The sequence below is a fragment of the Colias philodice genome, chromosome 7 (genome assembly GCF_061535455.1).
Source record: "Colias philodice isolate Cphi_HAF_F1 chromosome 7, ilColPhil1 Martin Lab GWU primary, whole genome shotgun sequence".
Classification (NCBI taxonomy): Eukaryota; Metazoa; Arthropoda; class Insecta; order Lepidoptera; family Pieridae; genus Colias; species Colias philodice.
The window spans coordinates 4,260,881-4,279,423 of NC_143092.1; the positions used below are offsets into that span (position 1 = coordinate 4,260,881).

General features: G+C 33.6%; 1 protein-coding gene and 1 long non-coding RNA gene across 4 annotated transcripts in view; both read left to right on the plus strand.

The window, feature by feature from the left end:
- Positions 1-18,543, plus strand: part of LOC149487000 (uncharacterized) — a 412,994-nt gene that overhangs the window by 44,331 nt on the left and 350,120 nt on the right. The window lies entirely within an intron of this gene.
- LOC149487002 (fasciclin-2-like) overlaps positions 7,418-18,543 on the plus strand; it is a 125,915-nt gene continuing 114,789 nt past the window's right edge. For all 3 annotated transcript variants that reach the window (XM_089696985.1, XM_089696986.1, XM_089696987.1), the window contains exon 1: positions 7,418-7,881. In XM_089696985.1, coding sequence (XP_089553111.1) covers positions 7,815-7,881 — 67 coding nt within the window. In that variant the 5' untranslated portion in view covers positions 7,418-7,814. The remainder of the gene's footprint in view (positions 7,882-18,543) is intronic.

An 18,543-nucleotide genomic window follows, 5' to 3' on the forward strand; every position in this document is an offset into this window, starting at 1 on the left:
TTCTAAACTACTTATCAGAATTCGACAAATGACATATCATTAGATGCGTCTGAATTGTTCACTGGATAACCAACGACCAGCTAGCTAAAGGCTATATGGGGTTTCACAAAATCTAATGTGGCGCCCTCTAGCGGACAAAACATACAGAGTAAAAAAATAAAGTTAAGATAAATATGCAGTGTTTGGTATCATTTGAAAGCGCTTTACTTGTACATTTTGAATATGTATATATTACTAGCATTTGCTTGTGACTTTACCTGTATTCATGGACTGATTGCATATAATTCACATCTTTTCGTTCATAGCTTTTTTATTAGTTCATCAATTTAACGGAGTCCATTCCACCTGACTCCGACTTTCCAAGGTGATAATTAACCACCTCGAGCTTCTTAATATTAATGTATATTTATATTTTATTATAAAAATATAAAGCAAATATTTCGTTATATGGATTTTTTTCTTTTTCAGATTTTTCCCCTTTGAACCAACGAAAATGTACGGCACATGAAAAAATATTATCTATACATAAAATACTTTAAAAATAAATTTATTTCGTGTTGTGTCAAATGACCCCCTGGACTGGGGAAAGAGAGGGGATTACAACTCTCGATTTTTTCCCCTTGTCCCCATGATTTTTGTACGGCGTTGCGGAATAATGGATTAAAAGCAGTATAGCAATAGTATGACACAGATGCCGTACATGGTCAAATGACCAAATTTACCCCCGGTAACTCTCGGAAATTAAATAAAAATTCCGACTTGGTGGACCCACATTTTTGTACGGCACTGAGCGGTTTCTTATTATTTTTAATGGATCTATCGATGGTTAAGAATGCCGTACAAAAATATATGACCAAAATTTACCGAGTCTACCTGTACTTTTCAATTCTCATCTGCACTCAGTTGGACAGCTTACAAGTGACGGCATAGTGATGAATCTTATTATTTTTTGCTCTGCTATCGTTCTAGATATGTGCCATGGTGGTTCATTTGACCCATATTTTTGTCCTATGCGGGCTTGTAGTCTATTCAAGGCGCTGAATACGCTTTGATTCATTCTGTGGACGCAACCGTGATTCGTGGCCGTTTCTTAAAATTACGTGACATTTTCTTTCAGCGCCTACAGTAAATTTAACTTTAAGCGCTTACTGTTACAATTTTTTTTATCTTATAGTAAAAAATTGGCATAATATGTGCGTATCTAAGATCTGTTTAGTTATTAAAAATTTAGAATCCTATTATAGGTAAACCATAAATGTATATTTCTAAAAGCCTGTTTTATTATTGGGTTCATTACGTGGTATAAAAATGGCTTCATTATGAAGTAAAGCTTAAATGTAAGATTTTGTCAGAAATCATATCAAAGGTCAACTCTTCCCATTAGTTCTATTTGGAAAAGCCAAATCATACTGTCAGACGTTCCGAAGATTCGCAAGGTCGTTGCCCTCATCACCGTGAAGAAACAAAACGTTGGGGTGCTTAGCAATAAATCAAGAACACGTCATAAATACAGCGCTCCCTCTAAGGGTAAGAAGTGTCGCATTTTCCGAGTCATAACGTGGGCCGTAATGCACTCCGGGAAAGTCGGTTTGGCGGTTCCGAATTCCGCGTACTCAATTAAGTTTGGAAGTCGTATATTCTAATTACGAAATTTTCGAATCTTTAAGATTGATTAAATGTTTCTTTCATCTTACTAAACATCTATTTTTAAAACAAACAATCAAAGAAAAAGATTATAATTTATAACATTGAAGACAATAAAAATTTACATACCTACTGGCTCATTATTTTCGCTGTATAAAAACAAAAATAACATATTATATGAAATAATTTTAAGACTTTTTGGATATACATACATATTTAGTTTTGTAGATATCACTCTACATTTTAATTTTTTAGTAATTTAACACATAAAAAGATAACGAGCATAAAAAATATAACAGGATTATAATTATATAAAGGAGCGGAGAACATAAAACGAAATAAGCCCTGCTTAAAACATAGTCAAATAATCCAGTAATTTAAGGAGAGGCTACGATAGTTTTTACTCGTAATTTTTAAATAAAAAGCTAAGGAAATATCTCCATTATTCCCCATCAGTGGACTTGATTAAAACGATAATTATGTAGTCCCTATAGCACGAAGCCATAATATTAGTATTAAGGCGAGTCTTCCAAATTTTGTTATCCCCATTACATGCACGAACGATGAAGCGTATTGCTTTATTTAGGATTATATGATACCGTCTACCTTTATGATATTGGTGATTTGAGAAGTCGCCAGCCCGTAAATAATCCGCAGGGACGGATGGGGTGCAAAAATGTATCCCTTTCCGAATATCCATGGAAACCAAACAAGTCGCGAGCTGAGATCAAATGCAATTAATGTTGTCAAAAATATCTCATTTATACCCTCATCTTTCAATTCTCTAATTATCGGTGATCACTGATTTCACCAAGTATTTATTTTAGGCTTGAAAGAATAACATTAATGAAATTGTTTGACGTTCTTTTTTTGAAACTAAGTCATTCGTATCGACTGCTTTTGTTAACTATTGCTTTTTACAAACTTAATTTTGTTAACTATTGCTTATTACAAAAGATAGATTAATTTATGTATTTAACTACAATTATTTGTGAGTTGTAGACATTAAAGTTGAATTGTTATAAAAATTGCAATGTGCAAAGTAAATAGCATCGTCATTAAAATCATTATTTCAGTTAGCAAATTCTGCAATGCAATTTAGTTTGTACAATGTACAACTCTTACAAAAATACCAATGTAACTCGTAAAATTGTTAAGGCTATAACTTTTCTGTTTATTTCTTAAATGTATTTAACTTAGAATAAACTATAATATCTTTCTGTATTAAATCGACAAAAAAATTAATCGTCTAACGATGTACAATAAAAAAATCACACGCATTTATGATTAAAATAATAATAATAAAAAAAAACTTAATAATTCTCTCAATTTCAATACAGCCAAAATCTACGATTGGTTTGCACTTAACTCCCCAATAGTTCGATTGACCAATTTGATTGACATTTTATTAAATGGTATAGTCAAGTAGGTAATCTTTCCAATTGTTAAATAGAGCGATTATTAACATGGGGTCGTTTTTTAATTCTATTTGTGCCGCCAAAACAAGGGCTCGTCGTATCCCCTTTCATTTAATTTAGTCGACTATGGTGCAGTTTTTATTCAATTTCGATATGAGCTTAATCGAAATTCGGAAAATATTGCCTCTGAAGTAATACCGGATGCAGACAGGGCTTTATCAAGGGGTTATTGTGTTATGGAACTATTTCAGAAGCCAGTTTATTAGAGCTTCATTTTGGACTCTCATCGGCAATAGCTTAATGAAAATACTTTGAACATCTATTTAGGTCTGGTATCGATATTTATTATTGTTATATGTTCAATGAATGCTGTTAAGTGTTTTAATTAGATAACTAGATTTCTGAATATAAATTAATAAGTTAGTGTTAACTGAAGCTTTGGTTACAATAGGTATGTAATAATTTAGACGGCAGTGTAGGTAACTTATGTACGAAACTTAAGTCTAACGCTCGTTATTATACGATAAAGCTTGCTTAGGCCTTGTATTATTTTCGTAATAAAGATTTAATTTTGAGATAATTGATGAGCTATCATTCGAACTACTTTTTTTTATTATTAATAAGGATAAAAAATGAAAAGCTATTTATACAACATTATAATAATTGAAATAGTCCATATATTGAAATACAGTAATACGTTTTTAAATTGTAATTGAAACAGAAATTTCGATATATTGAAAGGTTTCAATAATTTTAACTAATAGAGTAAATGAGAAATATAAATATTGGTTTTACAAATAATTTACAGATAATGGTTAGCTTTTATTAATTAGGGCACAATTGCGTTCGTTAATGAATTTCATAATATGATATTTGTCGCGTTAATTATCCATAATTTTATGGCAAATTGGATGCTTTGTTTTGACAACATTTACTTGATAATGAGTGATAATGAATTACCTACTGACAATTATTGCCATAATAATTTGGTCAAACTTGAGACATAATAAATAACAGGATTCATTTGCTCGATAAATAAAATGCATACATACTTCAAATTTTCTTAATGATTTCATACCCTGGTATAATTATTATTCTCCTGCTTACCTTATAGTATATTAAATAATACACTATTTCGGATACAACATAATATATAAAGAAGTGATGGAACATCAATGAACAACCTCTTCTTCAGTAACTATAAGATATACATAACTCATTACAACCCACTGAGGAGATATGCATCAAATTTGGTGCAATACAAATTTAGGTCACAGCATTACAAGTCAAGCGGTATATCACAGGGCTGATTGGGGTTATAACTGTAACGAAACGCGACAAGCTAATCTGCTGGTGTGCAATAGTTATCGTACATAGTGACATGTGCCACAGATTATATACTACTGCCACAGATAATATAATACTGGTACTACTTTGTATTCACGTCACAGATGATAAAGGATTGTAGCATAGGTATTTAAAATAGTTTAGGCTTAGTTTAGGGCTATGATGTAACTTTTAATAACTTCGCAAAAAGTCATTAGAGAGCGTTGCTTTTGTTTAAAGTTCAAGTGTGCAGTAAGGTCAGAAGTTTTAAGTCAGGTTGAATAGTCGGTCTGTCAAACATAAACGTATAGGTATACGGTATACAATTATACATAGTAAAGTATTATTTTTGATGGGATAACAGAGTATAAACTATAGTAAGATAACTCAAATACCGCTCTATCAAAATAAACTAAAAACTTCATATTACCATAATTAGGCTTTCGTGAGACATTATGAAGTCATTTTCAATTAGCCATGATAAAATTTAATACCAACTTAACACTGTTGATAAAAAAAACCCCTTTGCCGTTACTTTATCTGCATAAGATGCACATAAAGTAACGGCAAACATATCTCCTTAATCAAGTATAATATCTCCAGTATGGTCATTATCATAAATTGTTAATTAAAATGTCACTCGTATTTTATTGAAATTAAAAGGATACTTACGCTCAGTAGCAGTTGATTTTATGAATGAACTCAATTAGGTAAATGCTCATGACTCACTGATATAAAGCCGGATTAGTCACAACTCACAACTAGGGCATGCAGAACCGGATCCGGTTCCAAGTTTTTGAAACCCGGTTCCAAATCGAGCTCAGAACCGGGTAGAACCGGGTTACCCGGTTCTTTTATAATACTTCGGAAAAAATACGAAATTAAACAAAAGTAACTGTAAAAGTACCTGATAGGCCTTTATTTTACGCGGCTTGTGTCTGATTTTATTAAATTAATAAAGAAACAAAATTTCAATACTTCTCTTTATTTATCAGTCTTATAAAAGTACCTTGGCCCTTAGTCAAACGTCAGTATCGCCGAGGAATAGAAATTGCTAACGCTAATTATTGACATAAGCTCATGATATTTTGGTAATGGTTCGGTCACACTACCAACGACGATGACGACCACGACCAAAATTCAAATCTTGCCAAAATTTATTCAAAATAAAATATTTAAATCTCCCGTCATTACGGTACTCGGAAAAAATTTTTTTTTTGCGATTTTCGCCGAGACGGTAAGTTTATCATACAATCACCTGGAACCAAAATTGTACATCATAAAATTATAGCTATAAAAAAGGTAAACTACCGTTTCTACGAAAAACCTATTTTTTTATCCATTGATCTCGAAAAAATTTTTTTAATTGTGTTTTGCACAATTTATTTAATTTCGACTGGATGAAAATTTTGTTCGTGGTCGTCGTCGTCGTTGGTAGTGTGACCGAATCCTTAGGCAAAACATCATACGCTTATGTCAATTTGTATCGATAGCGTATTCTATTCCTTAGCGTTTTGACGGTTGTCTCGGCGCTCTTGTTATCATAATATTAATATCACATAAAAACATGAAAAGTACCCAGCTGTAGGTTTTGAGTCTCATGCGAATGTCGAAATTTTCGAAAATTTTCAGCATTTACGGCTGTATCTTTTGATGCGTTGGCTTGTGAGTTCGACTTTTTCACGTAAAAGGGACCGAAGACTTGAGTATTCGATATAAATTTCAGCTTGATACCAAAAACAAAAACATGACTGGATCATTAAATATGAATCAGTAAAATTAACAGCTTTTCAAATTCACGAGAAATCTAATAAAAATATTTCTGTAGCCTAATTTTTGTCATTTTCGAAGCCTAATTTTTTTTGTAATACAACCGTAGGAAACTTATAGCATCTAAGGTTAGACAACCAATCGGAGCCACGTTTGAGGCGTGGCACGAACATTCGCGATGCACGTGAGTCTGACGTTGCCAGATACAATAAATTTGTTAAATTAATGATGCAGCAAAATATAAATAATACTTTATATTTTAATATTTTGGTTGGAACCGGGAGAACCGGGTTTCATACTATTCAGACCCGGTTCTCAAGATCATCAAAAAACCCGGGTTTACCCGGGTTTTTCGGAACCGGGTAAACCCGGGTGCATGCCCTACTCACAACTCTCCCTTTATTTTACACATATGTAGATTTTATGTATTGTTTTTATATCAAATACTATACTGATTGCATAATTTTGGCCCTGGCAATTTAGATCACTGGAACAGAACAGTTTTTTTTTTACAAAAATGTACATAGAGTTTCTAAGACAGATACGTAGGTACCTATTATTCGTCTTTTAGTTACTTTGATATATTTGGTAGGTACTGGACGTATATTTTTTTTTTAATTAATGGCACAGTCCGGAAGACATTACGCTACCTTCCTTATAGAGGGGAGCGGTTAGAATCTTAGATAAACACAAGCGGTGTCGTGGGCAGCAGATAGTATCTTGTATCATGCAATAAATAATAGCATTCTGTTGTCATAAATAATGTTTTTTTAACCATAAAAAATGTTTATTTTACACAATAGTACCCAGATAATTTAACAATATTTTTTTCTTTGAAATTGTAAATAATATACTTAGGTAAATTATAATGTGAGTACTAACTAACCAACCTGTTTAAATTATTAGTAGTTTAGTTTTTTTAACAAGATGAATAAATATCATTTATGTAACATTAAACAACAACATGCACATAGGTAATATCTCAAAAACTGTATCGAATAAATCAAAATACTTATGCTCGCATTAAATTTTATTACATTTAGAACTGAGGCATTCGAGATGACCGCCAGCATGCGCATAGCCTGGAATGTGTGACAAATCATTCTTATCCAAAGAATTAAAAATAATAAACAACAACGGACAACTAGTTTTAAATCCTTGCGTCACGCAGCGGCAGAGCTCTCAAGCGAGGTTCGAGCCAACGTACTCTCAACTCTACCTTGGATGATGCCCATTAGTTCCTCTTTCACTCGTGCCGGCCGGTGTCGCTCGCGTCGCGCCAGTGTGCCTTCGCGCTCGTAGAGGACGGACGTACGCACCTCTTTTTCGTCTCTGAATTTACTTCACGTAACAAGTTTGTTGATCAAATTATTTCTAAAGTTTATATTGCAATATATGCCCACAATGAACTTACGAAAATTCGCAATCTTACAACATTTTGGACGCTTTTAGAAATGTTGAGAAAACTTTTCAAGTGTATTTAGTGTGTTACATTATCTTATATGAATGTAAGCGTAACGCAGGTGAAACAAAAACGCATGTGCATTGTTTTTTGTTGAAAAGGAAAGACGTTTACCGTTGAGGAGGCAGAATTTGAATCTCTTTGTTTTTTATTGTTTATACGGACAAGCGACAAACGTGTTGAAAAGAGACAAGATGAGGTCCTTTCGTGTGGGAACGACAGGTGTGGCGGCGCTCGCGCTTATGTTGGCAGTTATAACAGGTACCACCTTATTTCATATTTTTACTAGACAGAGTACAATTATAATAATTATAGTCTTATAAGAATAAACAGTGTTTTATTACAAATCTCGTTGATGGATTTCAGCTTATCAAGAGCGTGCACCTGTTATCAGGAAGATAAAATAGTTTTTGTGATTAGGTTGGTGCTTATTCATTGAAGTGTCATTCCATTAGTTTCCTTTTGTTTTGAAAACAGTTGTCAAGTAGGTATGTGTTAATAATTTTTAATTAACGTTTGTATGAAAAATCTATTTATTTAACCCAGATAAAAAATATGACCTTACCAGTATGTACAATGCGTGGCGTAGCCTTTATTCAATAGCTAACGCTCATTCATAATAATTGTTATAATGTGTGGTATATAGATAGATATCTATTTAAATTTCTTCTATAATTAGGTAAGTAGATATATAGGTGGTTCCTACATATTTAAAAAAAATGAAGTATGTAGAATGTGTGTGTACTATTCATGCCTAAAACTCAATAAAACGCGTTCAATACTAGGTAATTATCAACTGCACTTCCTATGTCCTTAACTGTCTTCGTATTAAATACAATAAAACGTTGTGACCAAATAATTAGCGCCAACCGAAGCGTTTCGAAAGCCACGGGCGGGGTCGGGGGTAGGCCTAGTTGTGCAAAAACCGTTGGTGCCCGTTATTCGCACAAAGATATCATTCTACGGAAACTTGACTGCGAAGAACAATTCAGAATTCAGCCATATTAGAAAATAGAAATGTGACCGGTCGCGCGTTTTCTCACAGCTGCTAGTGATACCTTTGAAACTAAATGGAATCGGTATTTTCAGTTATTGTTATGGCGGCAAATATCACGGCTATTCGTGCGCAATATAAGTGCCAAAATGCAATATTAAATTTAATTGCAATGTCTTCGCCTCTAGCTTCAAGAGAGAGGTGCCTTACGTAAGTAATTAGATACCTATTTACAAATTGTATTTCCTGTCTTTACAACTCAAGCTTTTTTCACGAAATAATTGCAATTTGCAATCATAAATTAATTTCTTATGAAACAAAAATATATGAAAAAAATAACAAAAAATTTACTGAAACGGAAAAAGTCTATCTCTATCATCAGTCTATGCGTGCCGTATGACTTTAAGAAAAATGGAATAAATAACAAAACAATCGTCACATTTTTTTTATTTGAAACTAGCGGTCCGCCCCGGCTTCGCCCGTGGTACATATTTTCGTTTTCTCTACATAAAAACCATCCTCGTACTTCAAGGAATATAATAAAAAAAGAATTATCGAAATCGGTTCAGCCGTTCTCGAGTTATGCGCTTACCAACACATTTTGCGATTCATTTTTATATATATAAGATATAAATTCATTAAAGAACGTATTTTCGTTTATCTTGACATGCTACTACATATTTTATTCACTTAAGCATATCTTATCAGTAACCATTACTAATCTCAGACTCATTTATACCCTGAACTGCAAAAGGAAATCTCGCGTCATTGCGATCTTCGATATTGGATAGGAATTAATTTGTTGGAGATACTGTTATTACGCGGTTCGAAGACTTGGAGTCAATCTGGCGTGAATTACCGTGAAGCGTGCAAGAAACGTCTAAGATTATCGTACTTGATTTCTCATTACAAATCGCAAACAGTTATTGCTGACTGTCTTAAAGATTGATATTGGATCACGTAACTTGTTACGCGGCACTAATTGCTATCGGAAAGTGTATAATTAGACCAAATCGATTGACTGCTATGGACAAGTTCTTGAAATACTGTCTAAATTTGATAGTTAAAAATATCTGATTCAGCCGTTTCCTGCGCCATAGATTTCCTGTGTTGGTGTTCTTCTGCGATTGGCTATGGTATAAAACTATTTTTAAATTTGTCAATTTTATTTGTAAGCCGGAGAGAACCAATTGGAAGAATAATTTATAATTAAAGGTTTCGTAAGTATTCAATAATGTATTCGCTGAAGTTCAAATATTCGTAAACCATATAGAAAACAAAGAAGAAGAAGTACATACTAATGCAGGTACAGCATAACACCTACCTATTACAGTTTTTGACATTCCATATTAAAATCATGATGCCGTATAATATAATTAAATGGCATCATAACAGAAATATTTAATAACATAACGATACCAACTTATTATACTAATGGCTTAATATCCATACAATGTTAATGTAAAATTTTCACAACTAGTCACATTTAAACAATTAATTACCACGGTCATGTAACGTCCATCCTTTGCATACATTCCACGCAATTTACACGAATTTAACACATCTGTCGTGTCATTACCCTTGTTATTTGAGCGTATTAACTGAGAGATTGGCGTAATGGGCTCTTTACAAAGTCATGACCGCTTCTGATTAGGACCAGAGCGAGTTAAGCGTAGATTAGCGGTGCACTTATAGAACTTTCTTGTGTTAAGATTGTATCTAAAGCGGATTAAAATTGACTAAAATTTTTTCCAAGTTACCCGCAGTCAGCAAAATTTTGCAGAATGGCAAAACTAACCAAAGCATTTTTAATTTTTACCAACAACGGATCGGATTAATATTTATTAATTCGTGTAAAGATATTGATTAGTCTATATTTAAATGCTATATTTTGCATGCTGTTGATTGTGTGGGGGAAAACATGATTGTTGAGTTGATGACTGTGTAGTTGTAATTATGAGTATCAAAGTCGGGCAAGTTGATAATAATTATTGTCAGATGTGATATGAATAGTATTGAATGGTCTAGCTGTTAGCATGCTAAAATTATAAACAATTTTGCAATATTTTTCAACTGAGTCATCTTTCCTCTCAGTAAAATTTCCCATAGTATGACGATGAGCAATTTGGGGTTTTAACTTTGAGATAGTCTATACATACAGAATAGCAGCCCATTGATACGCCCCATTAGGCATAAAACCGGGTATCATGCGTCTATTTCATGCTAAAATTTTGATCCTAATACAAATGTTATCGCAAAAGCTAAGTGCATGTGGATTGTGGGTAGTTATAAGAGCTTAACGCGTACCTGCTAATAGCTCGTATTATTGATATGCTTCCTGGACATAAATAACCAGGCATCGAGAGGGTTTGATTGCGCTTGAGTGAAAGCTGTTACAATTATTAATACACTCCAATGAATCTATAGATCACAAGGTCTTTGCCCTGCGTAATAATAACCGTTATGTTGATGGCATAGTATTAAAGGAATTGAACACTGCAGGTTTGATAGTGGAATTAAATGGTAATTGTACGGTTGTATAAGCAATGAGTTATCATAGTTTTAATACGGACTTGTTAAATGCTAGTTCTATTGATTGATTGATTCATTACCATGTTTAAATCGAAAGCAATATAGAATTTCGGTTCACTACTCGAACTTTGTTGATTTATTGCTCAGTTTACAAATGTTAATAAAACAGTTAAATAGTTACCATGAGCGTTTTATTGTAACAGTGACTACGTTTTTAATACTCCTATCCTTTGCTTCATTTATAGAAAATATTATTAACTAGGCTAGTTTCCAGTGTGTTCTTTTTTTGTATATTGTTTATTTTTGTATCACAAGCAAAGACAATGTAATTTAGAAAAAGAGTCACCTGAAGACCTTTCAAAGCAAATAGCAAAGAAAGCGTAGATGTAAAATCTGGGAGCAAACAAGAAATTTTGCATAGTCAACATAAAAGTGAGTGTGGATGAGTCAGCTTTTGATCGGTTGAACAAAATTGAAAGTGACAATAAAAATTAGGTATATCCGAGTAAAGATGACTCAAGTTAAAAGCAAATGCTACATCAAAATCATATTTTTATTCAAGTCTACGGTACCTAGTTATTTTATTTTCACAGATGTAGAAGACGCAGAAGTGTCAAGTTTTTCTAATTTTCCTGTAAGCACACTATGATCTTAATTACGTTGCACGACCTCAAGAGGTCGAGTAAATATGTTATCTTTTATGGTCGTTTCTGGCGATGTGGGTCGGATGAATCATCGTGTTCACACGTAGGACCATTTCTGTTACGTGATACTCGTATTGCTGGATAAGCTTTGATGTTATGATGATATCATTTAAATGTACGGTTAAAACGTAGTAGGAAGGTGTGAAGAGATAAGATTTTAGTAGGTGTATGAGTTGAGTAACACAATGTGTTAATAACCTTGGATTGTTTAGATTAGAGAAGAGAACGTACTTCATGTATGGCATTTATTGGGAAAGTATTTAGGGATTCGTTTAGGAATATAAGTAGGTAATCGGGAAATATTTAATTTCTTGTTGATTTTTTTCTGTTATCAGGTGTGACTGAGAATTGTTATACTTCTGGTATAACAATTCTAAAGCTATACCGGCTGACTGTTATAAAAACACGTTGATAGCTCAGTAGGTCAGTAACATATGTGTTATTTGCTATTCTTTATCAGACTTGATTAAAGATAAAATATCAGGTTTAGTTAGAACTTAGACCCCAAACAAATGCGATGAGGTACACACCACGTGGAAAAAGATAACACAGCTTTAACGAAATAAACAGGTTGTTGAAATAAGCCGACTATTAACACAACTTGCAGAAATACAACAAATAAACTGGTCTCAGTTATATTTTACCTGTTTATTTTTATATTTCCTGTAGTGTAAAGATATCTAGTAAACAACTAAGTACTCGTTTACAACGAAGTATTAGTACGTAGGTTCTCAATATTTCCTCAGATACCTAAAATTTTTTAGTTATTTATTTCAAACTAGAGGTCTGCCCCGGCTTCGCCGTCGGCTTTCGCAATAAAAGGTAGCCTATGTCCTTTCTCGGGTATCAAAATATGTCCATACCAAATTTCATGCAAATTGGTTCAGTAGTTTAGGCGTGATTGAGTAACAGACAGACAGACAGAGTTACTTTCGCATTTATAATATTAGTATGGATGACAAGACATTGGATACAAAATAATTTCAAGACTTTGCGTAGATATTATAATATAATACAGTACGCTATAATTAAAACTTCTAGGCCACATAATAATTATTTTTTGCATTTCTTGTAAATTCTTGGTAAGTATTTAAATCAACAATCTCATAACCTTGAGCGAAACCAGTTTCGAGTTTACACAAAAATTGAGAGTTGTCTCAAAATATTTCGAACGTGTGTTCCTTTACGGAAATTATACAAGAGTTAATGAATCATAAGAATTTTTTAATGTTGTATCATTTTTTGTAGTCATAGAATGTGAACACGCTTGACTGTGAACCATTGATGAGCAGTGACGCGTAAATGATGAGATACGCCTACATATTGAAAAAAATAATTGCCTGCACGATATTAAAGTCAATCATAGAAAAGATTATTGTATTCAGGAAATAACCAATTAAATCATCTTCAAATCACTAGGGAAATTCCGTATTGATTACTGTCCAACCCAAATAGGTAGAACAGAAACTAACTGGTTAACTTTCGTTCACAGATCTTGATAGCTGATATAACTAACACAATTATTTTACATCCGTAGGATATTGCGAGTCTATAGACGTTTCCGTTTTTATCTATACTTTTTGCATTCAGCAACCGGTAGGACCACAGTCTCTGTAAACCGGTTCGGAGGAAGTCCTCTGTCGTGAATTTTCCCCGCCATTTCACTGTCAAGATGCCGGTTTTTTGTGCAAATTATGGGGCTTGTTGCGATGCGAGTTGCTGAAACGATTTAAGAACATAATTGTCTTAATTTGTTTCGAGTTTTGTTGTTCAAAACGGTTCTAGTTAATCTATTTTGGAAATTCTTATTTTATTTGTGTCTACCCTCTTAAAAATTATGTATACCTAATGTGGTTTTAGATACTTTTTGGTTCAAAACACAAACTAAAAATGTTGTATTATTATCAGGCAGATAGCACGGTTGTTTGGTTTTACTAGGCTGATTGATCAGCTTTCTACAAAAATAGATGAGAATTCAAACCGCAAACGTCTAAAATGCCTTGAGCAACTCCGTAAAATAAATTGTGATTCAACAAATAAAAATACAATAATAATAAGATAGATTTATATTCTAAAGCAGAGAGGACGAGATATTCCATGTAAATCGGTCATACAACCACAGTGAATTGTGCATTCAGAAATTCGCATTTATACTCGTAGTTTATGTAGTCGACTAAATTGAACACGTTGTGTCAAGTCCGCAACGCTTCCGAAAATTATGCAAATAGCAATATATATAGAGTTAGTCTAAACTTATAGAAAGCATGACAGTTAACAAATCCATGTCAGCTATGTAAATTCTGCATCAGCGTTGGGCTTATTATGTACCATCCCTCTAATGTACTACTTCTTACTTGACGTACTTGTTTAGATTAGACTAGATTTTTTACGCAGAATATTCTCTCAAGTTAATTTGGATATAGGGCATCCTGGGTGTCTCTTTTATGAAAAATGGCTCTTTAAGTTTTGGCGTATTATTCCGAGTTTCGGGAATGTTTTATGTCTGGTAATTAGGAGCTGAAATAGAGTTTGCTGGAATAAATCATAGCCGAAATGTCAAAAATATCCTCGAACAGACTTTCAGCGACATTGTGTGAGAATATACTTTATGTTATCATGGATCATAATCAGAATCCAAGTTTCTTAATGATCGCTCGAACCATCCCTTCTAGTTCTCTAACTCCAATTGAAGTAGGTCATATACCCTAAAGTGATTATGGGTGGAATATCTCACTATCAAGAGACGCATTGCCCATTTGCGGTTCTGTCATAATGATAAATACTCTAATTATTATCCTTATCCACGCCTTTAATGACATACGTATACATGTTTAAATGCTGCGCTGATTGCCAGACTTGTACGAAGTACTCTTGTCAGTCATAGTTTATTACATTTATTTTTACTCAAGTGGTATTGGAAGCGGAAAACTTGAATGCACGAGGCTCATTTAAAATTCATAGCTCGTGTTTTATTGTCTCGACTAGCCGTGCAAGATTCAAGTGGTATTGTACGATATGACTATAAGTAGGAATTGGCTTTGCTTTTTATCGACCGAATATTAAGTGGATTATAGGATTCATTTTATAACGTAATTGAGCGAGTTTATTATGATGGATATTTATACCCTGCATGGAAATAAAGCCTGTAATTTCAGTCGAGTGCTCTAGAGTTTGAAATGTTTACTGGATAATGGAATTGTACAGTTTAGGCTTTGTGCATAAATTGGTTGAAGTATGTTTGATAATTATATTTTTGAGAGAAAGCTCTATGCAAAAATCATACAAGTGCAGCCAATAAAAATATAATCTATACCTATGTGTAGAGTGTACACTTTGTACACTTGGATTAAAAAAAATATTTGCGAAGGTTCATACTAGATACAGCCATACTACAATAATGATAATATAATACATGTGAAAACACGTATATTAATGTACAATATAACTCAAAGGTTTGGTGATTTATTTGGACACAACGTGGTAAAACAGTTAGTCCGGTGGAGCAAACAGACTGTGTCTGCAAACTGGATTGACGACCGCGCGGTGGACCTTGACGGACCGCGAGCCAATGCGTATTTCAATATTTTTATTTCTATTTAAACTAGATATTTGCGAGAACTAGTTACAAGTTCTTCTTTAAAAAATTATAATTTGCGAAATTTGCGAGAACTTATAACTAGCGGTTTTTGGTGCAAATTAATTGAGATAATCAGGATTAGAAAGAGTTTACTGACAATTTATAGTCCGAATAGAAATGGAACAAATGATGGAACTATATGAATAAGAATAACATTTGTGTCTATTTGATATGTTGTTTATTAATTTAGCGAAAAATAAGAGTAAGGTCAAGCACGTTTCGGAAATTGATCACACTTGCTCGAAAATTGTGATCATGTCGTTAATATCGTATATATATTTTGACCTGAATCTTGAATCTACCTTATTTTTTCATCTTACAAATATATCAAGATCCTAAATTTAATCAAAGGTTGACAATACAAAAAGTTATCGCAGTAGGTTTCATTGAAAATCAGTCGACTGCTCATTTGTATTAACGGTGACACGAAAAGAAAAACGAAATGCCAAACAAAAAGAGTCCGTAGAAATCTTTCTAAGAACTGAAAATAAGACAATTTGCTTCTCGACGTAGACGACAAGCTTTGAACGAAGAGCTGTCGAAATTACTTAACGGCGATGTATCGATATCGATAATGTGTTTCGCTCCAAAAGAACATCACCATGAAGTGTATAAATGTGTCGATGTCACAGGATTTCACGTGTGATAAATGATCCTTGAAAAATTGGCTCGGCGAATTCCCGTCGGTACTTAGTTTTTACTGATAGCTCGATTACAGTTTGTGAAATTGCGAGATGAGGCCTTTATCGACAATATTTGCATGAGTTGTGAATAAAATATAGGTGAAGCTTTCGCGGTAAATGTATCGTGTTTGTTGTTCTGCGAAACGGTATTGGTTTACGCAGTAGTTATACATTATAGAATAATACAAATGATCAATTTTTGCAATAAATATTTTGCATAAATATTTAAGGTTTCTACTAAAAGTCTATTTTTTCCGGCTCTGATTAATATCTATCTCTAAGCCGGATTAGAGATGTGTGCGGACAATGGACTAATTTTATATTTTCGGCGTAAAGCGAAAATATTGTGATAGAAACGCTACTTTTAGAATTTTAGACGAATTTGATCTACACTAATATTATAAAGAGGAAAACTTTGTTTGTTTGTTTGTTTGATTGTAATGAATAGGCTCATAAACTACTGGACCGATTTTAAAAATTCTTTCACCATTCGAAAGCTACATTATCCACGAGTAACATAGGCTAGGTTTTATCCCGGAAATCCCACGGGAACGGGAACTATGCGGGTTTTTCTTAGAAAACGCGGGTGAAGCCGCAGGTGGAAAGCTAGTATATTATAAAATTAAAAGGTAAAATAATAGAATTATCAATGCGATATCAATGAAAATCTAAATAACCTTAATGCAATTTTGTTCTTTAAAAGGGAAAAGATAGAAGCTGCAGATATTATTTTAAAGAGTTTTATTGGTTTGTGGGTTTGAGACAAACAGCGTTCCATGTTCACTATCTTAACAAAGGATCGAACCCGGAATCTAACGCCTACACTACCTTAAGCATGAATCACATTGTATTTTAAAATTTACTTAAGCTAGGCAAAATTGCACATAGCAATGTTGGGTACATTTCATTATACCATCCAAAATGCCACCAATTTCAAATTAACTTTAGGTACATATTACGACGATTTGATTTCTCTTTCATTATAATATTGCAACGTTGCAATATAAAAGCCTTTAATATCAATACCGATTTAACACGATCTGTACATGTGAAACGTACGTGCTTTTTAATAACAATTGATGAATGTTCTTGAAGGTGAAATTTGTTTTTGTTTGTTTGTAATAATGAGCCATTGTTTACCAATATTGAAATGGAATATGAAGATTGAATGGTAGTAGACCGGGAGATACTGACACAAAATTTCGAGTCATTTGTAACAGGATGGCGGTTCTACAGGGGTCTTAGTACGCAATGACAAAAAGAAAAACGATGGCGTGAACGCTGGTACCGGCGGCTTAGTCGCGTGGGCGTTAGTCGAACTCGTCGGAAAATAGCGAAAGTCAAACGATTTGTAACAGTATGGCACTTATTTTTCCTGTAAGTTTGAGGATCAACAAATATAAATACAAAATTTCAAAGATCTAAGTGTTGGAAATCCTCACTTATATAAATTAATAATAAATTAAGTTTTCAAGTATTACAGCACTTTTTCCCCCTACTAGAAGTATGGCAAATATAATAATGGTCACATTTTATCAAATACTCTCCAAAAATCCAAATGCAATACTGGTACAAAAAGTTTGGCGAAATAAAAATTTTTTGCAGATTTTCGGCGGTATGGCGACCATTTGGAATCGTCCGAAAAGTATGGCATGGCGATTTTCGTAAATGGCTGCACGACGATAGTTACCTGTGCAAAAGTTAGCCTGGTACAAATGGTTGAATGATTGTTTTATTTAAATCAACACATTCGCGTCGGTATGGCGGGCTGTAAGTCACACCGGAAAAGTATGGCATGACACTACCGCCTACTACTTTTTTATGGGCTATCGGTAAATTCTAAAATTTTTGTGTTACAAATCGTTTGACTTTCGCTATTTTTCCGACGAGTTCGACAAACGCCCATGCGACTAAGACACCGGTACCAGCCAGAGGCGGCTCGCCCTAAGGAGCGCTGGTGCAGTGAACTCCCATAAATAATTATAATAAAATCATACTCCTTAATTTAATTATTAACATTAATTATTACTATTTAAAATCAATCGTAATCTTTAAAACTACTGTTAATACCAATGAATATATCCATCATTCCATCATCCCATACACCTGTATAATACCTACTGTATTAATGTAACGCGCGAAGCGGTGCGCTCACGATTGCGATCCAATGAAAAAAGATTTAGTACATTTCCTAATACGAAATCCAATAGGAGTGAAAGAGAGGGTTTTGCCAAAGCCCTGCGCGTGAAACAAAAGATTTTCTATGGAAAAGTAGCAAAATTCAGAGCGGCGCACCCGCAAACGTTGCCGGTTCGTTTTTACCGCCCGGCAGGACAGCGATAGCGCGCGCGGCGCGGTGCGACGTTGCCAGTT